Genomic DNA, 27,757 nt, shown 5'->3' on the forward strand with positions numbered 1-27,757 from the left:
TTTTATTTCCAATTTTTTTTTGGAAATGAATTAAACAAGTTTTTCGGTTTAAAAAACAAAATACAAAGTTGCAAAAGTAGCTTTTATTTTTTTGCTTTGAAAACTGCAAACAATTATCAAACGAACCCATAATTTTTGTCTATTGCTTAGGAAGATAAAAAAATAGTTGATACTTAAAAAAAATCATCATATGTACACTCCTTAAAATGTAATTATCCCTTTAGACTATATTTAAAAAAAAAAAAAAAAAAAAATCTCATGACAGTTTTGGCTTCTGAGTGTGAACATCAGTTTTCAAAAAGGTGTAGATTGAGATAGCGTTGCTTAATTTGAGTGTTTTTTTATCCGATCTATGGAAAAAGAGATGTGGTATGTGAATAGGTTAAGATTTCACTATAAAATTAATAGACAATATGTATGTGGCGAATTTTCAAGTCAAACACGTGGATAACACAAACAAGGCGACATAGAGCCCGTGTTAACATTGGGTTTCACATGTTGACAACACGATTTGATAACATAAAGAAATTAAGATTCTACCAAAAAATTAATTGACAGTATAAAAAATAATCTAACTACTTATAAGCTAATGAATTTTAAAGAAAACAATCAAGTGATGTTGAGAGAGAATATCATGTTAACAGGTTTAAAGAAAATCTCATTTGATTGGACATCCAATCCAATGCACAACCCAAAAGCCCATAACAGTGAGGTGTCTATTTTGTCGTTCTGTTAATCATATACCATGTTCGTTCATCAATCGTGGTTCACCTAATCCACTCAATTTTATCTTTGGCATGCTTAAAAGATTTGGATAGATTGGCTACATTCTGATATAAATATTCGAACTCAATTTTTCATTATTTTCGTAAACTTCAAGTGGAAAGTTAAATTGCAAGATGCTTGTAGCTTAATTACTTAAGAACATTTTTTTTTTGTATTTGAAGTCTTGAGCTTGAATTCTTCCGTCCCTAGTATCCTTTATATAAAAAATAAAATTTATAGTGGAATGTTCTTCTCTGGGGCATGTGATAAATGATGCTCGAAACTTCCTCCATTCGTTTTTTGGTTTCAAAATTGTCCACGCTCATCGGGAGGCCAATAAGGTGGCACATAGATTGGCAAGGCTTGGTTTGTCATTGGAGCAACAAGTAACTTGGTTTGAGAAACCCCTGATGTAATTACTGATCTTGTATTTCAGGATAGTACTTCTATGTAATGTTGGTGCGGAACATTTTTTTTCTTTTGTCTGGGTTGAAAACCCTGACAAAATTTTTATCGAGACCCATTATATAACATCCCACACAAGATTTTTATCGAGACCCATTGTATAGCATGTTATCCTCCATTTTATCAATGAATATTGTATTTCTTCAGTTCTTCTATTAAAAAAAAAAAAAAAACCCAATTTCTAGGAAGCTTTTAATAGTATTTCTTTTTCACATGTTCAAGGGATGTTATTATTGTTGTTGATGTTTTGGCTAATTAGGTAATTTTACTGCTTGAGAGTTTTTTTTCTCACTAAAAAGTTATTTCACCTTGAATTAAGAAGTAATAAGTGTTTGGAAAAATAAAAATACGTTGCTTATTTTAAAAGCATGCAATAGTCTCTTAACTATTAACCACAACTTTTAAAAGCACGTTTCAAGTTGTTTTTTAACATTACTTTTGTAATAAGCAGAATACAACATATGTCATATATATTTTTAATTCTCATTATTACCGCTGTAGTTTTTAAAAATGACATCATCTACTTTTCTCCTATTGTTTTTCCCGCCACCATCTTCCATCACTTTCCACTGTTAGCACTTCTGCCACCACCACCATCATAATTCCCATCACCTCTCCCCAGCATTTTCGGCGCCACCACCAACTCCTTCATCATCACTACTCTTGGCACACCATCGCCGCATCACCCCTCCATTACATCCCATCGTCGTCGTCGCTATCACAACAATCAATATCACAATATTTACCATATCTTATTCATTTTAGTTATTATGCACACCTAAATATTTTTATATAAAATTTTACCAAATATACATTCTGACACTGCTTTTTACAAGCTAAACACTTTTAAAATTACGTTTTACCAATTACTTAACTATTCTACTTTACAACTAATGATTCTCAAACCAAACAGAAGCAACTTTATTAAAGTTACAAAACTTAACCAAATTCGCCCGTAAACCGTCTTTTTGTATTTGGTTTTAATGTTGTTCCTCCTTGTCTAGAGAATGCAATGCACTTTGACTCTGCGGAGAAACATCCAAGGTGAATTAGAGAATGAACTTGCGCGTAAACGGATGGCAACCTAATTAATTGTTGAAGATTCATGCTGGATTTGAGGATGGTGATTGAACAAATCTGATTAAGTTCTTAATAAAAAATACCATATGGGCACAAATAAAGTGTGTGAGAAAATTTTTTATTTTTGTTTTTGAAATAGAAGGAGGGAGGAAGGGAGTGAGAGATTTTTTTTTTTTTAATTTTTTAATTTTATTTTATGATTAGAGATATGTTAGGATTACATATAGGTGAGACTTTAAAAAAAAATCAAAATTTTGTTGTGTGAAATTACATTTCTGCCCCATATTTGTTATTCATGTTCTGTTTTAATTAGAGGGTTAAATTAATAATTTCATATAGTTTTGGTTGACAATGAGTGTTTTATTAATTAGTACAAATATATCAAACGTACTTAACTCAACCGTAGTGTATTGCACCCTAGGAACAAAAATTTGATCATATGATATGCAAGCCTACATGTATCCCACGTCGTTTAGAATCTTTCGCCCTAATTTGTTTTTAAGAAATGATAGCAGTTTTATTATAGTAATGCAACATTTATTCATAACACATTCATGTCACCTCTCAAATCGAGGTAGGGTCCATCAACACATGTGTATCTCATCTCTATTAGAGAGGTTAGACAAATGTGGTATAAAAAATATGGTAATAGTAACATTTTGTGTTTTATTATAATATTAATAATTGACACAAAAATCAAAGATGACATTTTAGATAACATTCAAGAGGTGATCAATCCAAAGTGACACACCCCGACCGAGATCAGGGCATACTGGCCGTCATGTGAGAGTGACGTAACCATGTGCACAGTGCGGAAGCTAAGAATAATAATAAAGTACGAATAAATAAAAACCAAGCTATACACTGAGTAGATAACATACATGTGCAAGCGTAAGTGTGAAAAACAATATTCAAAGCACGGAAGACCTAGTGCAGTCCGGGGGAAACAAACACCAAATAAACACACCCAGAGGTGGTCCTACACTGGTGATAATCTGTCAGATATGCGGGAATCCCTCGAGAGCCACCAAAAGAGCTATCCAAACTAGAACCTGGAGGGGCGCAAAACAGAAAGCGTGAGTGGGCAAAAACAAAGCTTTTCAAAATCATTTCAATAACAAAAGTTCTAACCCCTCGCCATAAAACCTGTATAGTTTCCCAGAAAATATAATATCCACATATATATAAAACATGCTTAGAAATATGCCATGTCGAATGCCTCTAAACAAAATCCAAGTACTCAGGTAATGTTAAATCAATGCCATGAAATCTGTCAGCCGGAGTCACCTAACGTGACTTGTACGGCTGAATTTAAAGCTCGAATCTCCAACTCACTAACTATACCTGCACACGAGTCGGAACCTCCTAAAGTGGTATGTACGACAGGACTAGGTGTAAATAAATACGCTCAAATGCTACGATTACGTGAAGACTGGGCGAATAATCGCGGGTCACCTACGAGTCGGAACCACCTAAAGTGGTATGTACGACATGACTGTGCACCTAACTTGGATCCAAGATGAGCGTGTGGTGCGGGATGTGAACATCACGTGAAGGACTGTGCCCTACTTTGGGCGGGAGCACTAACACTGAGGGTGCAGGTTATAAAGCTCTTTGTGCATTTCAAATCATTACTAGACACAAATATAAGCCATAACTTACCTGGCACTTACCTGTGCGTCTGCAGCACCAAACATATACATATATATATATATATATATATATATATATATGCAACTACTGATGCATAATTAAATAGGCAAACGCAAAGTATGTCATTTAAAACATATAAACATTTCATTTCATTTTCTGGGAAAATCACAAGTATATAGGTATAGACGGAAAACCAAAAGCCCACTCACTGGCATGTAGAAGGGTCGTAACCCCCTTGCCTCGAGTGACTATGCTTGTCCTCAGGATAGGTCTCACCTATATGCGAAACAACTATAGAAACGTTAATTTAAAGCACATAACCCAAACTAGGTAATAACTTCTCAAACAATGCTCAAATGGGGTGTGTGAATCACCAACGTGATCTACTCAACCTCACGAACATCTCCATATTTTTAAAATAATTTTCCGACGCCGCACGCGCCGCCAACGCGCAGGCACACTGACGGCGTCAGTTAACGCCACCAGGAATATTCTGTTATATATGACAGATTCCGTTAAAGTTAACCTAACGCCGTTAGAAATATTCCGTCCAAACTGATGGAATATTTCGTCGTTTTCTCCGGCTAACCTCCGGCGCCGTCGCCGTCGCCGGGAAAATTTCTAAACTTCATTTCTCACTCGTTTTTCACCCAAATTTCACGAAAATGAGTACCAAAATGAAGCTTACAACTAGAGGAACAAATCCTTACCACTTTCAAGCACTAAAACCAACGAAATCTCGCCAGAAAAACTCCACCAAATCCAGCCAAACCTGCAACTCACGATCCCGACGTCCAAAACCTTCAAATGAACCATCCCAAGCTTCCTACAAGCCTGAAATTCCCAAAAACACATGATTTTATGTGTGCATGAAGAGTACTCCTAAATGAACCCCTTGGGTTCGACGTGAAAATGAAGGTTCCTTTACCTAAAATGGGTATAGTTGAACTCCTAAGAACCTCATGAGCACAAATGTATAGTTTTCTTCCTCGATCTACCATGTTTTCGAGTGTTTTAGTCTTGTCCGTACACAAGCAGAAGAAAATAAAGAGAGAGAGAGAGAGAGACTCGGGACAGGAAGAAGATGAGGATGAAAGTGTGTGGGTGCGTGTGTGGTCCAAAATCAGCCCACCAAAACTCCAAAATAACCATACAACGAAACAAAACACTAGGGGCAAAACCGTCATCTTACCCCTACGGTACGAAAAATCCGGGATGGGTTGTCACAACCAACCCACCTTAAAAAAATTTCATCCCGAAATTCATAACAAGCACTCACACCAACCACTAGTGATCAAAGAACAACCGAGGATACAAATCTCTCATCCGATCTTCAGTTTCCCAAGTAACCTCATCCGCTAAATGATTCCTCCACAAAACTTTCACCAAATTCACAGTCTTGTTCCTCAGAACCTTTTCCTTCCAATCCAGAATCGTCACTGGTTCCTCATCATAAGTCAAATCCGGATTAATTTCCAAGGGTTGAGGAGGTATCACATGAGACGGATCCGCAACATAATGTCGAAGCATAGACACGTGGAAAACATTATGCATTTTTGCTAGCTTAGAAGGCAACTCAAGCCTGTAAGCCACTTCACTAACTCGCTCAATGATCATGTACAGTCTGATATTCCTGGGACTCAACTTACCTTTCTTCCCAAATCGTACAACACCTCTCCACGGTGAAAGCTTCAGAAACACCTAATCGCCAACCTCATAAACTCTGTCCGTAGCATGACGGTCCGCTAAGCTTTTTTGTTGATCTTGGGCCGCCTTCAGGTTAGACTTGATTACCTGAACATGTTGAGTAGTCTCCTCAACAATCTCCGGGCTCACCAAAATTATTTCTCCGACCTCTGACCAACACAAGGGTGTACGACAAGATCTATCATACAACGCCTCAAATGGTGCCATGCCGATACTCGAATGAAAGCTGTTGTTGTAGGCAAATTCCATTAAATCCAACCACTTGTGCCAAGCATCGCTAAACTGCAACACCGAAGATCTCAACATCTCCTCCAACGTCTGAATAGTTCTCTTTGACTGACCGTCTGTCTGAAGATGATATGTTGTACTATAAAGTAATCTCGTACCTAAAGCTTCCTGAAAAGCCACCCAAAATTTAGAAGTAAATCTTGGGTCACGATCCGAGACAATACTCACAGGAACACCATGGTACTTCACGATCTTCGAGATGAACAACTCAGCTAATCGGCCCAAAGAATACTTTTCCCTCACTGGAATAAAATGTGCTGACTTAGTAAGCCGATCAACAATCACCCAAATGCTGTCAAAACCATTATGTGTACGCGGAAGCTTGTACATAAAATCTATAGTAATGTTTTCTCATTTCCACTCTAGAACAAGAAGCGGCTGCAACAACCCAAACGGCTTCTTCCTTTCAGCTTTAACTTGCTGGCAAACAGCACACCTACTCACATATTCAGCTATCTCCCTCTTCATACCCGGCCAATAATAAAATGGTCAAATGGTATGATACATTTTAGTAGCTTCTGGATGCATAGCATAAGCCGAGATATGTGCATCATCGAGAATTGCTTTCTTTAAATCCAAATTATTAGGCAGAAACATCCTACCTTCCTGCATAAGCATGCCATCCGATTCAGGAACTCTGAGGTCTTTCCTCTTCCCCTGATTCCTTGCTTGGATTATTTCTTGAGTTTCCTCATCAGCTATCTGAGCTTCAAGCACACGATCAACTAAAATTGGCCTAACTTGAAAATTATCAAGTAAAGCCACCTCTTGATCTTCTGCCTCTAACCTCATTCTTGTGGATCTTAAGTCTGCCAGAAGAGGAACGCGACTAGCGTACAACTCATTAATACGACCTTGAGACTTCCTGTTAAGTGCATCAGCTACCACATTTGCACGACCAGGGTGATAATCAATTGTGCAATCATAATCACTAAGCAGTTCCAACCACCTCCGCTGATGAAGATTAAGATCCCTCTGCGTAAAAAGATACTGAAGACCCTTATGATCTGTAAAGATCTTGCATTTTTCTCCATAAAGATAATGTCTCCACAACTTCAACGTAAAGATAATGGCTGTTAACTCCAAATCATGCGTAGGGTAATTCAACTCATGAGGCTTCAATTGTCGTGAGGCATAAGCAATCACCCTACCATGCTGCATCAACACACATCTCAGACCATTCAAGGAAGCATCACTATAGACCTTGAAATCACCACTATTGTCCGGGAGTGCCAAAACAGGTGCATGAGTGAGACAATACTTCAACTTCTGGAAACTCTGCTCACATTATCATCCCACTCAAATTTAACATCTTTCCTCGTTAACCTCGTCAATGGTAAAGCAATCATGGAAAAATCCTTCACAAACTGTCGGTAATACCCTGCTAAACCAAGGAAACTCCTCACCTCAGTGACGGTTCGCGATTGTTCCCACTTCTCCACAGCTGCCACCTTTTAAGGATCCACCAAGATACCTTGAGCAGAAATAACGTGCCCCAAAAATGCTACTTGATCTAACCAGAACTGACACTTGCTAAACTTAGCATACAGTTGGTGTTCCCTCAACCTATTCAACACCAAAGTAAGATGTCGAACATACTCCGATTTAGACTTAGAGTATATCAAAATATCGTCAATGAAGACAATAACAAACCTATCCAAATATGGTTGGAATACTTGGTTCATCAAATCCATAAAAGCAGCTGGCGCATTCGTCAATCCAAATGGCATAACCAGAAACTTGTAATGACCATAACGAGTCCTGAAAGTTGTCTTAGGGACATCCTCCCTACTAATCTTCAACTTATAATATCCAAACCTCAAGTCAATCTTGGAGAGTACACAAGCACCTCGAAGCTGATCAAACAAAATCATCAATACGCGGCAATGGATAACGGTTTTTAATCGTTACCCGATTCAATTGCCGGTAATCAATACATAGCCTCAAAGTTCCGTCTTTCTTTCTCACAAACAACGGTGGAGCTCCCCAAGGTGAAGTACTAGGCTGAATAAAACCATTATCCACTAATTTCTGCAACTGAACTTTCAATTCCCTCAACTCAGCAGGAGCCATACGATAAGGAGTCAAAGATATAGGATTAGTACCTGGAAGCAAATCAATGGTGAACTCCACATCTCGGTCTGGCGGCAAACCAGGTAAATCCTCAGGGAAAACATCAAGAAAATGCCTGACTACCCTTACATCCTCCACACCACTAGGAGCAGCATCGTTCAACACCACATGAGCTAAGTATCCTTGGCAACCTTTCAATAACAACCTTTTCGCTCGCATAGCAGAAATAACGCCATGTCTCACCCCACTCTGCTCGCCCACAAAAGTAACCACAGGTAGTCCAGGACGATGGAAGGTAACTATTTCCGTAACAATCAATATTAGCACGATTGAAATGCAATTAATCCGTGCCCAAAATCACATCAAAGTCAACAATATCCAACGGGATAAAATCAGCTGGCATAATAACATCCTCCACCATCACTGGACATCCTGGATACACACAATCAACAATACATCTCTCCCCTCTAGGCATAGCAAACTCTAAATCATACCCTAGAGCTGTAGGGTGAGGTTGCATCACTTAAGCAAAGGTATGAGAAACCACAGAATGTGAGCACCACAGTTAATTAATACTCTAGCAAAATAACCAAGGATATTTAACGTACCCATGATCAAGTCTGGATTATTTTGAGCATCCTGCAGAGAGATATCGTGAATACGCTCCTGAGTCTGCTACCGTCCACCACAACCTCTACTCTTTTGGCCACCACAACTTTGTGCACCACACCCCTGACTAGGCTGATAAGACTGCCTTGAAGATCCTGCATTACTCGCAGCAATCTCCCCTTGCTGAGGCTGTCATCCTTGGTACTATTGAGACCCACCTACTAGAACTGGAGGATACGACATATAGCCACCAGAATATTGGGGATATCCACTCTGAGAATATGGATCCTAGGGATATGGATACTGTCCTTGGGCATAAGGAACAACATCGCCTTGATAGTAATAGGCACCACCACGACCCATTTGCCTGTAACTACCAGGACCAGGAACCTGTTAGATCGGTGCAGGTGGTGGCAAAAAAGTCTACTGGGGCCTCTGCTGACTTTGGGGACAATTTGCAGCCCGATGTCCCATTTACCCACAAGTGAAGCAACTATCGCTGCTTCTCCTGCACTCTCCAAAATGTCGATTATTACACCTGTGGCAAACCAGAGCCTTTCCTCTACTAGCATCACCCTGCCTCTGGCTTCTAGCTCCCCCAACAAATCTACCATCACGACCTTGACCAGTGGCACTAAAACTACCGCTAGAAGAACTAGAATTGGTTCTACCCCGTTTAAAGTTCTGGGTTTTGCGAGGTCCGAGTGACGTCTGACCCTTGCCCTTGTCATCTTTCCTCTGGTTACCATCTTTTTCTTCCTCCTCACTCTCGCTAGGCATGTTCTCGGAATCCTCAATCCTCAACAGAATCTCATAGAACTCCTGGTAGGTGTCACAAGGGGTAGTGGTCGCCATAGAACGCCACTTCTTCTTAGTACCCAAACGGAAACGACGAAGCATCTCTGCCGGATTGGCAACAACATCCAGATGATAATGGGACAAATTAGTAAACCTCCGGTAATACTCGTTCACCGTCAACTTCCCTTGTCTCAACTCAGTGAATTTCTGCTTTTTGCGGTCTATATACTCATGAGGCACAAACCTTCTCCTGAACAACTCTCTAAACACCTCCCAATTAGTCATATCCCTTGGGGACAAACGACGAACCTCCTGTTCCCACCAGGATGCCGAATCCTTACCCAAAAACTAAGATGTCGTCTCAACCCACTTCTCAACAAGGAGATTCCCCTGATTATGCAGAACACGAAAGGTCTTCTCAATATGTTCTAGCCACCGTTCCGCTCCCTCAAAACCCTCGTCGCCCTCAAACTTATCCAGCTTCAGATTGTACATAGTCTCCAGAGGAGTCATCTGGGAGGGCAGAGCACCGACTGAATAGCGGTGGCGATAGCTTCCCCTAGTTGAGCTACATCAGGGAAACTAGGCTCAGCAGAGCGACGTAGTTCCCTACGAGGCTGCATAGTTCTGACAGAAAACACCAAAACAATTAGAATACTCACAAAGTACAGGACTGCCAAACCTATGCTTTGATACCAAACTGACATTGTAACATCCCATATCACCCAGATGAGTGATCCTTATATGTATATTCCCATCCCTACTTAGCACGAGGCCTTTTGGGAGCTTATTGGCTTCGGGTTCCATCGGAACTCCGAAGTTAAGCGAGTAGTGCGTGAGAGCAATCCCATGATGGGTGACCCACTGGGAAGTTCTCGTGTGTGTTCCCAAAAACAAAATCGTGAGGGTGTGCTGGGGGCCCAAAGCGGACAATATTGTGTTACGGTGGAGTCGAGCCCGGAAAGTGGTCCCGCCCGGGTCGGGATGTGACACAAAGACACTTCAACAAAATATAAAAGGACGTATTCGTTAAATTAGTTACCATCATACTGGTGCATTTGATAATGAGACAGACCTGAGAATAAACAAAGGCACAGGCAGAGCCAAGTATATGGTTCTAGTGGGCTATAGCATACATAGGGTTTTAGTTCTTTAAGGTGCTTTTGTTGCACCAGACTATTTCGGAATGGACTAGCTTCAAGGACTAAGCTAGACTGGCTTAGACTATACTAAACTGGACTGACTTAGTGAAGTGTTTGGTGCAGAGTTGAATTAAGAAGCAGGATAATGAACAAATTGAAATATTATATTATTTATTCTATATTTATTAATATTTTATTATTAATTTATCTTTTTATTATTTTATAGAATCATCTATCTTTTTTTTTTTTTTTCTCTTTTTTTTTTCTAGAATCATCTCTTTCACAAAACCTATTTTCCTTCTCCTTCCCCTTTCCCACTTTTTCTATTGTTTCATCATTTTTGTCTAGATTCATCTATCTCCCTCTAACAAATTCTAGAGCACGGCAAATCAATTCAAAGATTTCGGTTTTGGTCGAATTGGGGTATGGGTTCTTGGCGGGGTTGAACCTAGATGAGAAATTGGCCACTTAGGTGGGTTTTTTCTGGGTGTTCTGGGATGAATTGGATGACGGCTTGGACGGTTGGACCGATTGGGGACGGTGACTTTCTTCATCTTCCACTTCTGGTGTTTGTGCTTGGGTATCGGTGGGTTTTGGTTTTGGGTTCTGTGTCAGATTCCGTAGATTCAGAGAGAGAGAGGAGAGAGATAGCTATTAGCTTTGGAGGTGGCTGAGGGTAATTGGGGGACGACCAAGGAGGACCAGTGAGGAGGACGACCGAGAATGACTAGCGAGCAACGCTCTCAAAGACAGGCTTAGCAATCCTGTGATAATTGGGGGTCCTCTCTAAGAACTTTTAGGGAAGGGGTTAGTCGGAGCAAGTACCAGCTAATCCCTATGTCTAACAAACAATGGACTATACTAATAAGTAGTCTAGTCTAATCTGGTAAAACTTAATGAGCCCAACCAAACACATCCTAAACTTAAAAGTACTAATCATGTAGGCTATTTTATGATTTTTACTTGTCATAGCCTAGCTAGCAAATGAAAAATCTACATACTATGGCTACTTATAAGAAAATAAGAGTTAATAAATCTTAAATAAACTAATTACTTTAACTAATACAGGGCTTTTAGCGAATAAAGAACGTATATTCATTTGAAAGTTTTGAAGACTAGATGCCTAGAAAACTTACCGTATCTTTTTGTCTTTGCCAATTGACACACTGCTGTCAATTCCAATTTCCATTCATCCAAACCTTTTTGCTTTTTGAAGGCTAGAAGTCTAGAACAGTAGCCAAGCATTTTGCCAAGGAGCCAGTCATCCACATAGACAAAGACAAAGGCAGAGACAGAGTCAGACGTCTCTTCTTAGTCTGCAAGCGTATTGATTTCTTTGATAATTAGTAAGTTCTTGCCACTTTACATTCAGTTCACGATCTAACTGCGGGTTTATTTGATTTGTTTATTGTTTGGGTTTTAAGAGTTCATACTTGAAATCTCAATTATTTTGATATTTTCAGTTTACATAATTTGTCTAGCAAGTTCAATAATTTTAGCTTAGTCCATCCACTGAATAATTCTTGGCTCCGTCATTGAATAAATAAACTCTTTCAAGTTTCATATCTACAAATCATTTACAACCAAACTCAAAAGATTGAGATGGCACTCCAAAGTTAAAATAACTTCATCATTGATAATAATGTCAAACAATTCACGAATTGGGTAATCCTTAACCTTGTAATTGCCCGTTAACTTGACCATATTATGGAATTGTATTTGACATTGATTTTAATCATTGTAGTGCATATGCATGCAAACATTTTTTGTGTACGTAATATATAAATTCAAATACAACAAGTAAATCAACTATAATTCTATATAATGAGTTGACACCCACTAACCAAACCCTAATTGATATATATACGTATGATTGTTGATAAAAGTCAATGATAACAATGCAATATTTTCTATTATTCATGGACGATAATGTGATACGAGAGGTGCTATAAGCTATTGAAAATTGACATAATGAAACTTTTGATACTTGTTTTTGTATTTCGTATTTCGGTTGTGATAAGTCATATGCATTCTCCTCGATCGGCACGTAGGCTTGCAGTTGAAGGTATGCATGCATGTGCTGGGAAGGAATCTGCCTTTGTCATTGGTTGGTTCAAAACCCTAACTATTTTAACATGGGGCAGCCACTTTATAATACACAAACATATGCGTTTAACTAATTAAAATTTTGGTTAGTGAGAACCTAGCTAGGATATTCATTAAGACATACATAGTACTTTTCTCCGAAATCTACATGTCGGTACGTACCTGGGAGCATACATTTTGCTCCATGATTTTCGTCTATGAATGGAGACTAGGGTTAGATTTAATATCAAGGACGAATAATACATAAATGTGTTTTTAGTGTTTTAATCTCTACTTTTGATATAAAATTTAAAGATGGGTGACCATAAATATTTAATCACCTAATGGCCTATAGAACAAGACTCTATGGGAAGCGTTTTTACTCAAATTTAATGTTAATTTTCATTTTGTGTTCAATAAGGTACCGTTTGGTACACAGACGGGACGAGACAGGACAAGACGGGACGGAACAGAGGTTCCATGTTATGCTTGGTATGCGCAGGACGGAACGAGATGATTGTTCCGTTTTACGTTTGGTAAGCGCAAGACGGAACGGAACCAAAATGTTAAATGACTAACTTACCTATGTTCCATCTGTTGTTTGGTACAATGTAAGCATGGGACGGGACGGGACGGGACAATTTATTTATTTATTTTTTTTAACACATATATACTTATCTATGATATATTTTTTACACTAGCACATAATTGAAGTTATGTTATGCCATGGATTCAATTAAAAATAGGAGAGGAAGCTGCAAAAGTGATTTGCAAACACACAAGCCTCTTTAATAATAACAAAAAATTATGTCAGGTTTTAAGAAAGTGACTTAATTTATACAACAATGTTGTGCAATGCAGCTCATTTGCCTCCCATACCATATAATTACATAAACACAAACTGGCATTTCTCAGCTTCCAAAAAAAAAAAATTAACTAGCATTTCTCATGAACTAGAGCTGCTGGTCTTTTCTTTGCAAAGGCACTAGTTCTGCTGTCTTCTTCATCATCAACATCATCGTCATCATCTTTAGCAGCTAGTGTGGACTCCTCCGCAATTTTAGCAGCATTTCTTCTTGCGGCATCCAACATGTAACGTAATTTCCTTTCAAGGGATCATTTGAAGGTACAAACTTGGATGGGCGGGGAGCTACAACACCTAGTCCAAGCTTGCAAAATTCAATAAAGAGTTCAGCATAAAGTCAATAATGTCTCAATAACAGCCAATATTGGCAACTAAAGATAATTATACTCTCTTAAACCCAAAATAGATAAACAGCATTGCACATCAGTCAATTTTCATGCACAAAGTTAGCTTGAAGGATTGACGTCAACAGCATTGCAAAGAACCATATAGTCCTTAGACTCCACAACACTCTATTCATAAGGATTTTCGACCAGATTGTTATGACATCTTTGGCAAAAACAGATACTCTTACCTAAAAGATTACAGAGATACCGCGTTGATGTAAATGTTATTTATCCCCATAAACATATAAAAATCATATAATCGTCAGAGTTATCATGTACCCAAAACAATCTCATTTAAAACCACCTGGGGAGGTTTCAAATTAGTTCGAACTTGAACCCCATTCCTTTCTTGTCTACAAGCCTGCTGCAGATATTCACAACCCAGTTACAAATGACAAATCAATCTTATAGAACAACATTTCTCTTCTGAGGTCATTAACTACACACACGATTAAGGCATTAAAGCCTGATTCTGACCTTAGAATACCAAATCTTCAGATTAAGGAATTAAAGCCTAATTACAAATTGAATCTAATTTAATTTTGAATCTAATTACAATAACCTTGTGGTGGCTGACTGATTCTTCGATACTGTATATAGACTACAATCACGGGCCTGATCTTCATTAACAAATAAACTATACCCAGACAATCACGGGCCTCTGTGTGTAGAAGATGAGACTGCTCATATTTATAGAGGAATCACGCTGAAATATATGCTCCTAATTCCTAACCCTAAAATTTGATTTGACACTAAAACCCCCAATTTCTAATTCAATTTTCCAAATTGAATCTAATTACAATACCAAAATCTTCAAATTAAGGCATTAAAGCCTAATTCTGATCTTAGAAAGAAGAAAAATTAAGAATTAAGAAAAGATATATACCTAGGTGAATCTGCAGCCTGTCGCACACGCAAAAGTGGCTCCATAATACGCACCCAACGGTACATTATTGATACGTATAAATTAGTGGACATATTGTAGGCCAAGAGGTAGGTAGTTTACACTGCCTATTTGCCTACATCCATTCATTCATACCACAAAATGATTCTTATATTGGATGATTGGAGCGCGGCATTAATGCCATAAACTCATCATTAGGGATGGCAACAGTTTGGTTTGAGGACGGAAATGTTATATCCATCCCCATAACCATGAAAATTAACCATACCCATAACCGCAAAATAACCATCGGGGATTATCCATAACCATATCCACCGTGTAACGGATTTTCAATCGGTTATCAGTTATATCCATCTTCGTCAAAAAAAAAAAAAAAAAAAAATTATATTCATCCAATTGATGCACTATAAATTTTAGTAGATACTAATTTTGCCATTAAATAGCCACATCCAATTACAAAAAACATAACAATATATATTTGAAGTTGTTCATGATAAGCCAATACGATAAATTGATCCAATAAAAAAGAAAAAGAGGACAAAAACAAATACGAAGGGAAGATAAAACATGTAAACTAAATATATGACAGCAAACAAGAAGACAATTATTGATTTAATTTTGCATAATTCTATGGGCTCATAACATATGTAATAAACTGAAAAACTGACGCTAATTGATAATTTGCATGAATCAAATAACATGAAAAAGAATGAGCTTACAACATGCACCAATTCCTTGATAGTGAGACTCTTGAAGAGAGATGAATCTGATAAACTTGGAACATTTGATAATTGATATATAAAATGATTCAATGAATTAATTTGGTTGAGTATAACAATAAGAGTATTGAATTGATGAGGTTGTTGGTATGTCCCATGTATGATGTTTAGTGCATAATAAAGAGAGTATAGGGTTTGATGCATGCATAATGAATTAGTACTATAGGGATAAGAATAATTGGAAACGTTGTGGGCATGATTCCAAGACTTCAAAAGGCATAATTGAATAAAATAATATATATATATATATATATCAAATATATATATATATATATAATATTCGGATCGGATTCAAGTACAGATATGGATTGGGTACCCCTATAATCATATCCAAAACCATAACCGAATAAAGTTAACGGTTTTTCCCCATATCCAAACCATACCCGAATTTTCATATTCAAATCCAATCCATTCGGGCAATTATCCACGATTAACGGGTTTAACGATTAGAATTGTCATCCCTATTCATCATGCTTCATACTATTCTTTTTCTCCATTTATTGTTTTTTCTTCTGTCTCTTTTCCTCGGAAAAATTAATTTTCCCTCCTCGTCTCTCTATCAACTTGATATATTGTCCAGCATTATTGCTCTAGACACCTGGCAAATGGAAATAACTAATAATTGCTTGAGAAGCCAAAACTGCCACTAAATCCAAGTCCCATCTTTGTCGCTCGATGAAGCCTAACTTTTAACCCTCAAAGTCTCAATAACCTTTTTGAGCTTTTTTTACAAGATGTTGTCGTCGCATATCTTGCATTGCACATCTGACAGTCGTAGTTGTCATTCTACATTCTTGAGTTTCGTTTCCCTAGAGATTATATATAGTCTAAGAAAAATATGTCAGCTATTGTTCGATCTTAATCCAACAATGGAAAATAAAGTACGACATATACAACAAAAATTAAATAACTACCTACTGTTGAATTAAGATCCAATGGTGGTGGGTAACCACAGTTTTCTTAGAAGATTTAGTCTAGGAGAGCATGACTACTATACTAAGAGAGAAAGATAAACTCGATTGTCACATTCCATGGTTTAAAAGAGTGCAAAATTTCTCCCCTTTTTAATCACTGAAGAATCATTATAATTAATCACAAACAAAAAAAAAAAATTATTACAATCACGTGATAAGTAAGACAATAAAATAGAGACATATCTTTAATTACACCCAAAGTTTTTCTCCAACAAAAGATTCAATCTTTAAATTGTTTCAAGTCACTCAATCTTACATCTCAAGCATATACATTGACCTAACGACACACACACACACACACACGCTTATACATGGCATTGAAAAATTCATATATAATGACCACAACTATTTCCTAATCTCTCTCTCTCTCTCTCTCTCTCTCTCTCCCCTCTTCATTTGGAGGCAGGCAGAGGATCATATTGGTAGGCGTACTAAGTTTGTCCTTTTGAGTTTGAGTCGTTGTTCAATGTCATTATTTGGCCCACATGGGTTGTGTTATCCATTTGTGATAGATCTCTATATGCATAGCTTTACTTGCATCCAGCTCACAACACATCCCATGTTACTTGATTGTGTTTGATGACCTGTGTTTATTTTTCCGCTGGCAATTCCAATTCTTCTCCAACTTCAAGTGGTGTTTACACTACTCTAAAAGTAGGTTTCGACAACATTGTGTTCAGACTATTCTTGGCCATTAATTTTTTCAGTTAGCAATCTCTAGCTAGCAGAAACTCGACCGCCTTCTTCAATGCAATACCTAATTTCTTATATTTACGTTCAAAAAATACTAGTCTAAAACCCATGATTTGGGTTTTAACTTTGAAGTTTTAAATTATATTATTTGTTTGAGATAAAAGTTAAATTTGGATTTGTTGGTGTAGTTTAGCTCGAAATAAAGATTTTGATATGGATATTTGCGTATTATGGGAACAAATAGGGGAAACTAAAACTTTTCTATTCAATTTTGGATATGGTTATATAGCCGTTCCTGAAATTTGTCCCGTTCTACATTTTAAAATAATTTTAATCATAATTTTTTTTTGGGTTGATGATGTCAATTTTACTGTTAGGTTCTTGATTGATAGTATTTTTTAACCATATTTTTTGTATGTTGCTTCAAATCATATGAACAAAACGCTTTTTCTTCATTAAGTATGAGAAAACTTGTGATGAAATGGATAAACTTTTAACCAATAAGGAATGTATTACTCGACGAGAATGGTTATAAAATACCATATAATTGATTTGGTGGTGATGAATATAGATATGAATAACTTTCACGGTTATGAGGATAGATGTCGCGCATACGTCCCACAGTGAACCATTGTCATCTCTGAAAGGAATATTGTGCAAAATTCCACATCGAAAAGTAGAACAATAATCTAAGCTTAAAAGTAAGTGATCAACTACTAAAGGCACAAATGAGACATGGGAGTCGAGACAGCAAACCCCTTATACCTAATGGATCTGAATCTGAATCTCTTTTTATTAACCTTTTGGACTTGTTTTGATATTATTTCCTTTATTTCCCCAATGGTTATGATGTTGATTTTGAAGCCCAATTAGAAGAGTTCAAAGACCCAAATTTTAGCCCAAATCATGACAATACAAGGCCCAAACTAATTTCCTTGTGAGAGAGTATGTATCTAGTACAAATAGGAATCCAACTTTCCTATTCCCCTATTCCTTGTGTGAGAAGAAAAACTAAGTTCTTGGAGTAGGAGAATAATTTTCTTGCAGGATTTAGGATTTTCACTTCTTATAGTTTCAGTTTTTGCGGCACAACCTGGTAGAAATCAATACCACGTCAAAATTTTAAAAGAGACAAGACAACAAATTATTATTATTATGAGCCAAACTTATATCTTACTGCTTTCACAACACAATTAGTGTGGAAGTTTTATAACAAAACAAGTGGAATTAGAAACCAATTGTCAATTTTCAATGTGAGATTATTTTTAAACATTCAATTGAAGGCATAATGCGTATGTAGGACATTCGTTTTATCACTTGTAAATGCAAGGGTTTACGTGTTGTGCCTACAATTCATAGAGTTTCAATTCATATAAGTTAGGCGTTTTTCTTTGCTCTAAACCACTCGACTATTTTCTACAAACTTTCATGTTTGTCCCCGTCTTCTCAGAATTGTGCCTTTTCTCTACAAAGCTTTTGCAATTTATCTGTTATCAATGTTGTTGCTGCTTTGCAAAACCATTGTTCAAGTCTTTAATACACCGTTTCAGTTGTTGCTGCACAACCTTGTAGAAATCAATACTACGTCAAAATTCTAAAGAGACATGCTAACAAACTGTTATTATTATTGGCCAAACTTACATCTTACTATTTTTATAACACGACTTGTGTGGAAGTTTTATGACAACATCAGCGAAATTAGAAACCAATTGTCAATTTTCAATATGAGATTATTTTTAAACATTCAATTGAAGGCATAATGCCTATGTAGGACACTCATTTTATCACTTGTAAATGTAAAGGGTGATGTGTTGTGCCTACAATTCATAGAGTTTCAATTCATTTAAGTTAATTAGGCATTTTTCTTTGCTCTAAACCACTCGACTATTTTGGCTCTCTATTTAACCTACCAATTCGCACTACTGATTAAAATGAAATATTTTCACGCTAATTTTTTCCACATACACACAACACATTCGTGCTCATTTTTTACTATGAAGTTGAATAAACTATAAAAGAATTAAAAATAAAATAAAATTACATGTGCAAAACGAGAAAAGATGTATAGAGAAATCGTTATATCCAACTAATCATGTCAATAAGGCAAAAAATCCCATGACAAATTTGCAAGTACAATATCTCAAAAAAGACTAACTTAAAGCTAAAGAGATGCTTATTATCATGACCAAAATTGCAACTCCACAATCCACCCTCACTATTTCTACAAATGAAGAGAAAGATCAAGCTTTTGCTCTTTACCCTTACATTCACCACCAATCCCGGAATTGTGATTCCCATTCGCCATTGATGAATGTTGTGATGAACCTCCTCCACTGAGGCCATTGTATCTTATGCTCCTCTGCCAATTCAAGAAACTTTGCTCATCCTCCTCACACTGATGACCATTCATGTTATTGCTCGGCGACGAGCCATTCCCACCATAATATGCTAAATTCTCAAACTTTGGTGCTCCGTTGGATCCGAAACTGTCTGATGAGAACTGGTCAGGATTCGCAAAGTATCGGAGATTGGAAGCATGGGCAGTTATATAAGGATGCAAGAGGCCTAAGTGATAGTTTGGAGCAAAAACCATGTGGGGTTGTGTGTTATGGGATAGTATTGGGAAATTCATCGAGGAAGCGTAGTCAGAAGCGCGTTTCGCTTTTCTTGCAGCCGTTCTTTCTTTCTTATGAGCGTTTTGGTGCCCTCCCAGTGCTTGAGAGCTGTAAAACTTTCTTGAACAAAAGAGGCACGGAAACACTCTTGAGTTTGCGTCTCTATCTTCTTCTGCATTGCTCTCTTGGTGATCGACTTCCGTGACGCCGTTCTCTTCGTCTTCCATGTCTGCACCGAAAATTAAAATAGAAAGGTGAACAAATATTCGAAAAGAAGGAAAACCCAAGTGAGAAAATTCAGTAAGGTTGAGCAATCAACCTTGAGAGGCAGTAGAAGAGTTGAAGAAATGGGTAGAGAGTTGAGAAATAAGCGACAGAGAAAACGAAGGAAGATGTGGGATAAGTGTCTTGGAGGTTTGGCGCATGGGGTGTTTTTCTGATCAAAAGTGTTAAATAAGAGAGTTCAGAACCTAACTTCTCAAAGAGTTGGAGAATGTGAAGAGTCTCAGTATAATTATTAAAGAGAGTGCTTGACACAGAGGGCTGTATGGGCTTGGGAACACAAGAGATAAGATCATAAGAGAGAGAGAGAGAGAGAGAGAGAGAGAGAGAGAGAGAGAGAGAGAGAGGGATAGAAATTCCATTTCCCAACCCTAATTAATCATCTGTTTATAGTTAACCAATGAATACTTCTTCCCCAATTATCTGTAATTTAGTGGTTTGGTGGGCAGTAATTAAGTTTGTTGGGTGATTAAGTGATGAGTAAATGAAGGTCGAAGACTAGGAACTACTTCGCTAATCAGGTCCCCTACAGATATGGAAAGACACTGTTGCCCCAATGAAAACCAGTGTGCTAAACCATGCAGCCTGCAACTCTTCAGTGGAGCGAAGCGGAGCGGTTTCTTATCTTGACAAACTGTTTTTGGTAATTAACCAAGTTGACAATTTTAAGAAAACCTAAATTAATCAAAGGCAAGTGAGTGATTAATTTAAGATAGATAGAAAAAATCAAGGGACGTTAGTGTGTCAGACTAGTTAAGGAATTGTTCGATGGTCGTTTTGTAATCGGATATATTGGTGCAATACCTAAGGATACACGTGCCAGAGTCTGCAACTCAAGTGAGCAGTTTCTTATCCTCTCATCATGTTTTAACCATTTTTTTTTTTCTTGAGAGAGAATCGAAGATACATGATTCATGGGACAGTTTCTTATCTTGACAATTGTTTTTTATAACTTTTGAACAAGACATCATTTTGAGGCTTAACCTAATCTCTCACATCCTTAGTGTAGATTATCGTTTGTTCAAAAACAAAAACAACACAACATTCTAAATTGGTACATAGAGGGAGATTCAAACTTAGAGCATCTCCAAATGAGATATCAAAACTGTCACGTAGACATACAATAGTAAAAATTGGCAATAAACTCTCTCCAATTGAGGCTTCAATTTCTTACGTGGCACTGAATCAATTGAAGGCAAATCCTTTTGCGGTAGCAGATGTCAAATTTATTAAATAATTTTTAATAGAATATATAATAAATGTTGTTATGTTTTCCAATTGGTTGCCTAAATCATTGGACCTGCAAAAAGATAAAAAATTTATTAGATGACTTAATATTTAATATATCGGGTGAACAAAAAATTGTACAAAATATAAAATTGCTACGTAAGCTATCAAATATCATTTGATGTTTAAAATTTGACATATCATTTGAAGATAATATGCAATGCAAAAAAACCCAGATTAATGAGAGTGAAGTGGCTAACTAATTTAGAGGGGTAGAGAGTGGAAGTCAGATTGTCGGAGGAAGCTCAGCTTACATGATCAGGTTTGTTATCTCCAAAGCCAATGTGGAAGGATTGGTCTCTCTCTCTCTCTCTCTCTCTGCAATGCAAATGGGAAAATGGCTTCTTCTTTTCGTCTGCAGCAGCATTAGCAGTAATCCTCTGCGATTCTCTATAAAAGGAGTGATGGGGCTAACGACCGCTACTCTCCTTCCTCCAATTCTCCACCGCCAATCTCAAATCTCATCTCTGTATACACGTGGCACCAACCCAGAGGCTCAAAATATCCAGCACTGAGTCAGAGTTCCATGCCACTTATCTCCGACTCAGAACCCAACGTTTGTTTTCTGTTTTTTTGTCTTCAAAATCAATTTTATAATTCAGCAAAATTCCAAAAAATTCAATCACTTTGTACACTAGAACTGGCTCTTGCGACAACAGAAACTGCAGACTTTCTAGTATGTTTTGTGACATCATATACATTTAGATTTTTGGCCGTTGGATCTTGATCATTGAATGCTAGTCTAACGGCCAAAATTCCCGATGTATGGTAAAATTTCCACAGAAACTAAAGCCCCGGTGAACCTTTTGAGGGGAAAAGACGATTTTCGTTTGCAAAATAGTATGAAATTTACAAGTTTCAGAACAATAATGCCCTTTCTCTGAACAAATGTTGGAAGTGAACAATATAAACTAATTTAAAAAAATTTCAAGATCGAGAATTATGAACACGACTAGAGAGTAGGGACCTGTGCTTTTCTTTTTCTTTGTGAGCGCATTCGGGGAGTAGGTTGCAGGGAGAATGGCTAGTTGAAAATGCCATCCAGGATTCATGAACAACCAAAACATCTCCGTACAGAGAAAAAGCTCGACGGCCCTGGTTCTGGCTCGGGGTCAGGTTTTCTGCAGGGAAGATGCTTAAAGAAGGCCTTTACTGCTCCCGTCACGCCATCCTCCTTCTCCATAGCCTTGGCAAGTTCGACAGAGCGCTCCTTCACCTGGTGTAATTTATGAGTAAGCTCAGTTTGCACCAAGATAATAAGCCTTCCTAACTATTTCATGAAGATTTCTTACGAGAATCAAACAACTGACAAAGTTAAGGTTTGCTTGTACTTCTACTGAAGTTCCGGAACCTCTAAAATAGAAACCTAGAAACTTGAACATCGAATCTCGCCACTCATGTAAGATGCTGGAGGTAGCATTTTACATGCCTTTCGAATGTATATAGTCTGTTCAATTTTTTGGAAAAAAAAGATTACCCTGGGATCAAGCATGAAACTTATTGCATCAACCAACTTGGGAAGTGAGAACTCATCAACTGCAATGGGTGCAGGGCCCACTCCTCTGGCATGTACTCGCTCTCCCCAGAAAGGTTGGTCTCCAAAGAAAGGAACAATCGTCGTTGGACACTAAAAAGGAAAAACAATGTACGTTGGACACTAAAAAGAAAAACAATGTACGTTTAGGCAAGGGCTAAATCACACGGACTGAAAGTATTCAACCACTAGATAGGTTATCAAACAATTACTGCAGCTTTTAGACCAGCAGCTGTTGTTCCAGCACCTCCGTGATGCACCTGAAGGAAAGGCAGAAAACCATAAGAACCGTTTAAAATCCAAAACTACTCTAGAGCATGTGGAGAAACAAACACTTGAAGACTGGAAATATTAAGAGATTGTTGAATGAAATTTTACAAGTAAGAAAGCAACCACCCTAATAATTTCACATCCACTTGCCCATCGGAAAATATTCTCCTATAGATCACAAAAGCATAGTAGAGATAAAGGACCCAGGCTCCCAGCTCAAAGGTGGTGTTTGCCCTCCGATGCCCATTTATCCAACCACAAAAATAGACCCGACCAAATGGTGGTGTTCCCTGTTTCTGTTTCCCCCTTTTCTTCTCAGTTTAAAATGACATAAAGAAAACCACAACACTAAGGTGTTAAATCTCACCACAGCCTTGCATTGTAAAAACAGCCAGTCATGAGGGCAGTTGTCCAATAAGTATATGAAGTCCTTTGGTTCAGCCACTGAGGAGACACAATTAAGTGAAATAAATCAGTGCATTCCAAAGGGTCAGCTAGATAGGGAAAAACGAGAATAACGGAAACCTCCAAACAACAATGAAATCGTACTAAGTTTGTCGGAATTAACAACTTACATTCCCCTAGGCCACCCCATCCTTTGTTAATGATGCCCCGCTGCCCCGTCTTTTCCAATGCTTCCACGATTATTTGGGTCATTTTTTGGGGCTCTTGAACAGGCTGACACATGGAAGTAGATTCTGGTCACGAAAGCTACATAGGTATGTGCGTAATTACATGTGTGTTTGTGTGTCAGCATGTGTGTATGCACACATCCATGCATGTGCAAATTGTACACATCCATGCATGTGCAAATTGTAAGTGTGTCTGTGACTCTGTTTAAGCAATCAAAGGATGTCTCCGAAGAACACTAGTTTTCTTTTATCCTTGAGATGGTAAATAACTTTGGTTGTATAACTAATCAGATTCATTCTTTTAGCTTGCAGTAGACTAACAACAAATAGCAATCTCAATTATGTACTAAGCGGTTTTAAAGTGAATAAACGGTGTCCTGAGCAAGTCAACTATTCTATCAATTGATGGATAATTATGGAGGCCAACCTCAAGTTTGGACAAAACTCAAACAAGTCCCAAGGCTGCTCAAGTATGCTTTACCATATAGGAAATCTTGCAGAGATAGAAATATGTATATTAAAACAAAACTCACCAAGCTACCAAAGCCAATATATATAGGCTTGTCACCAGCTTCAAGCCACTTCACAAGTAATTCTGGAGGTTCATAATTTGATGCAAGGTCAAGGAAGCAAAACCCCACCACATCAACCTTAGGTCCCCAATCTGCAAACCAAGTATTATTCAGTAAAGACTGACATACATTGGCATACTTTGCTAAGATTCAAGCCTTCTTAAGCAAGAATGTTCAATAATAAAAAATGCAGAGATACGTCTGTAAACGGAGTCCAATATACTATCCTAGGCGGCACTATCTACGTTATTGCCACTCAACCTACAGCCACATTTCTGTTGAACTCAACAAGTTTCTCAAAACAATCCTACCTTGTTTACCTGAGGGACTCCAAATGATTATATATGGAAGACTAAAACATGCAATTAAAATATAACTAAAGTACCTTTTGGTTTAGGAACAAGATGGGGGCTCCATATATATCCATATGGCACATCAGAATCAGAGCCTTGCGAACCACTTAAATATGTGACAGGTCTTAGTTTCAATTTTTTCTTGCGAAGATCATTAATCATGTCCCGTATACCAAGCCAGATTAAGGAGTCAACAATTTGGTATGATAGCTGAAAATTTACGTAGGACAGAAAGTTAGAGTTAATTATAAATCAGGAAGTGGAAAATATATATAAAAATAAATAAGGGTTAAAAATCAGAGGACTCACCCTATATCCAGTTGTTTGCTTGACACGGGACAAAGGATGTGGAAATTCACTAGTTGGCCTGGTAGGAAAAGGTAAAACATACACAATAGACAATACATACTTAAACATTGACAATCATGACAAAACATTGAAAAAATGCAGAAACCCAAACTCCAAAATAATTAAAGCAGTATACAACTCAGTAAGATTCCATTACCCAAACAAGACTTACGTCCATGGCATGGTGAAAAACACATGAATAGGAATTTTTAGCGCCTCCGCCACATGAGTATGCCCTAAAGAAGCATTTGTGTGGTTAGTAGTAAACAAAGCAATGCAATTGTAAGTGGAAATACTTTTTGTGAAATATGACAATAAAATGTAGATGTATCTTAGCAGAAGACAAAGTTTAACTACTTCAGAACACACAAACTCTTTAAAGGGGGGAAAAGGAACATTGTTTTAATACAGAGTTATAAAAATTGGAAAATTATTGCAACCAAATTTCCTACCCTCCATTTCCCAAACACAGAGAGAATTAGTTGCCACAAAAAAAATCCAACTTATTTGACCATAAAAAAAAAAAAATAAAAGATTTAAATTTTTTACTCAAAATCATTAAGTGTCAAAAGCTAACCATATGCTGGGGGATTTGCTATTATTGCATCCGCTTTAAAGGGAATACCAGAATCCATATCAGCCTCTTTGCAAGCAGGAAGTAAGGAGTATATAATTTCCTTCAACTGATTACGTTGAATAGGAATATCAGAAGGCCCTGATGGCAGGAAGCCTTTATTTTTAACCATATCTGCTCAAAAGACATATAAGTAAACTGGTTATACGGAAATTAATGGGGGAACCATATTAAACTTTGACAAATATTTTAAGATGACCACTAAAGGCAACCAAACAAATCAGCATATAGGGCACTTTGGTACATACAACCAGCAAGGACTTTTGGATCACCGCCTAAAGGGTAAAACTCCAAACCAGCAGTCAAGACAAACTCTTTGAAATTTGAATGAGTAGCTAGTCTTACACGATGGCCATAGTCCTGCAACAAAAATAGTTTCATAAACAAACTTTAACATATGCTTTTAACCATCTTGAATATCCATAAACTCTAAAACACCAATCAAATCTTTAATACAAAATCATAAGAGTTTATACCATTTAACCATGCTATCAAAATGGTTACTATTTTCGACAATTAAATTTCAACAATGGAAAACACTTATATAAGTCTTGAATATGTGAAAAGTGAGAACCTGCAAACGTTTTCCAATTGCAACGAATGGCTGCACATCTCCACGAGTTCCAACAATAAGCATTACTATTTGTATTGGTGGTATGCATTGAAGATCTTCTGTATCAAGATTTTCATCATCGGCAGCTCCAGTAGAAGCAGTTCTGCTACAATCTCCCAGATATTGAGGTTCAACATCGGCTGGAACTTCAAATTCTACGGTTCCATCATCTTTCACCGTAGCTATTCTATTTAACAACTTAAGCTGCACAATTGAATCTTTTGAGTTATAAAACAAAACTCGGATAGCCTTTTACTGTTTATTATATCCAGGATTAGTCAAAGATTTGAATAATAGATGCGGATTGGCCACCATGATCTTATCTCAATCTATTACTGTGCATCATCTTTTACACATCAACTTTTTTTTGGTCAATATTTTACACATCAAATGTTGAGACCATCAGTGATACACGTAACATTCGAAAATCTTAAGGCTACAAAACTAAAATGATACAAGGAACAAAACAGATATCATCTCTGATAAATCAGACCTTATGGTGCACCGGAATCTTGTCGTTGAAAATCTTTGCGGCATCTTTGGACAACTTGTTCTGATGTCTGGTGGTGTCAGTTTTTGATCTTTCCAACTTAACCGGAATGTTTGATTCTCGTCTCTCAGGGTTTGGTGATATCTCCGCCGGCGGCAATGTTTTCCCTTTAGACAAGCTCCCGCCAGAAATTCCTGAATTGCGTAAAATCCGATTTCATCACCATAAAATCTTACTTAATGTGATTGTCAATTGGACGCCAAAATCTCCATTACCTCAATTATAGCATTTCTTCTTTATGATTAAGAAAATACATAAAATTTGAATTTCCTGAGTACTACAGTACTGAGAAGAAACGCAATTTAACTAACTAATTACCAAGAAAAAGCACACAAAATCTAATTAATTATCTTGCATTTTCTCATCAACCAAACAGAATCTAAATTCCAAGTAAAACCGACAAACCTGTAGAGCTACTGCCACCGTGAGATATGTCCACCGATTTCTCCAATTCTACGCTATTTTCGCTACTGGCGCCGCCAGTTGCATCCTCGATTCTCACCGGAACTTCTCCCGAACTCGCAGAAGAGTCCCGGCGCTTCTCCGGCGGCTCCTCCATAATCGGCACTGATTCCTGACGGGGAGGCTTGTTGCGATGATCAAGATCCGAGGAAGCTTAGGGGAAAAGCGAGCGCAGACAGTGGCGTGGGGGGTGTTTGGATGGCGAGAAAATTGTGGAAAGATTCGAAAGCGAGAATCCTGCGGTGGCGTCGGTCCGGAAAAAGTGGTGGGTGGGAGAAGGAAGGAAGTGCTCGTAATCGCTGTGTAATTGATTGAGTAGGAGACACGTGCGCACAACCG

At 37.6% G+C, this 27,757-nt stretch overlaps 3 protein-coding genes across 4 annotated transcripts; all 3 read right to left on the reverse strand.

Annotated features, from left to right (window-relative positions):
• Window positions 1–1,838: 1,838 nt before the first annotated feature.
• LOC137724777 (uncharacterized) lies at window positions 1,839–10,061 on the reverse strand. The gene is made up of 12 exons (XM_068463474.1): window positions 9,969–10,061; window positions 9,190–9,750; window positions 8,945–9,030; window positions 8,711–8,844; window positions 8,393–8,553; window positions 7,927–8,280; window positions 7,635–7,814; window positions 7,285–7,409; window positions 6,496–6,889; window positions 5,758–6,066; window positions 5,613–5,664; window positions 1,839–1,945 (listed from the first exon to the last, which is right to left on the reverse strand). Exons 1-12 carry the CDS (start codon window positions 10,059–10,061, stop codon window positions 1,839–1,841), a joined length of 2,556 nt encoding a protein of 851 aa, XP_068319575.1.
• A 9,426-nt stretch (window positions 10,062–19,487) lies between these two features.
• LOC137724543 (protein LATE FLOWERING-like) lies at window positions 19,488–20,108 on the reverse strand. The gene has a single exon (XM_068463305.1). It carries the CDS (start codon window positions 20,106–20,108, stop codon window positions 19,488–19,490), a length of 621 nt encoding a protein of 206 aa, XP_068319406.1.
• Window positions 20,109–22,260: 2,152 nt separating this feature from the next.
• LOC137725482 (sterol 3-beta-glucosyltransferase UGT80A2-like) lies at window positions 22,261–27,734 on the reverse strand. 2 transcript variants are annotated; one of them, XM_068464185.1, is made up of 14 exons: window positions 27,362–27,734; window positions 26,900–27,090; window positions 26,368–26,610; window positions 26,042–26,153; window positions 25,737–25,907; window positions 25,332–25,395; window positions 25,121–25,178; window positions 24,844–25,021; window positions 24,420–24,550; window positions 23,830–23,932; window positions 23,622–23,698; window positions 23,197–23,244; window positions 22,928–23,077; window positions 22,261–22,666 (listed from the first exon to the last, which is right to left on the reverse strand). In XM_068464185.1, exons 1-14 carry the CDS (start codon window positions 27,513–27,515, stop codon window positions 22,499–22,501), a joined length of 1,848 nt encoding a protein of 615 aa, XP_068320286.1. In that variant the 5' UTR covers window positions 27,516–27,734; the 3' UTR covers window positions 22,261–22,498. The 2 variants fall into 2 exon arrangements, with proteins under 2 accessions (XP_068320286.1, XP_068320288.1); XM_068464187.1 differs by lacking the exon at window positions 22,261–22,666 and having other exon boundaries at window positions 22,954–23,077; window positions 23,171–23,244.
• Window positions 27,735–27,757: the final 23 nt, after the last annotated feature.

This window comes from Pyrus communis, chromosome 2 (assembly GCF_963583255.1).
Source record: "Pyrus communis chromosome 2, drPyrComm1.1, whole genome shotgun sequence".
NCBI classification, from domain to species: Eukaryota; Viridiplantae; Streptophyta; class Magnoliopsida; order Rosales; family Rosaceae; genus Pyrus; species Pyrus communis.

Coding starts and splice junctions, on each gene's coding strand:
- LOC137724777 (XM_068463474.1), bottom strand. CDS start 10,061: ATGCAGCCTCGTAGGGAACTACGTCGCTCTGCTGAGCCTAGTTTCCCT. Junction 8,554..8,710: donor AGTAGAGGTTGTGGTGGACG/GTAGCAGACTCA, acceptor CCTTTGCTTAAG/TGATGCAACCTCACCCTACA. Junction 7,815..7,926: donor GGGGAGCTCCACCGTTGTTT/GTGAGAAAGAAA, acceptor TTGTTTGATCAG/CTTCGAGGTGCTTGTGTACT.
- LOC137724543 (XM_068463305.1), bottom strand. CDS start 20,108: ATGGAAGACGAAGAGAACGGCGTCACGGAAGTCGATCACCAAGAGAGC.
- LOC137725482 (XM_068464185.1), bottom strand. CDS start 27,515: ATGGAGGAGCCGCCGGAGAAGCGCCGGGACTCTTCTGCGAGTTCGGGA. Junction 26,611..26,899: donor AGATTCCGGTGCACCATAAG/GTCTGATTTATC, acceptor TCAATTGTGCAG/CTTAAGTTGTTAAATAGAAT. Junction 26,154..26,367: donor CAATTGGAAAACGTTTGCAG/GTTCTCACTTTT, acceptor TTTTTGTTGCAG/GACTATGGCCATCGTGTAAG.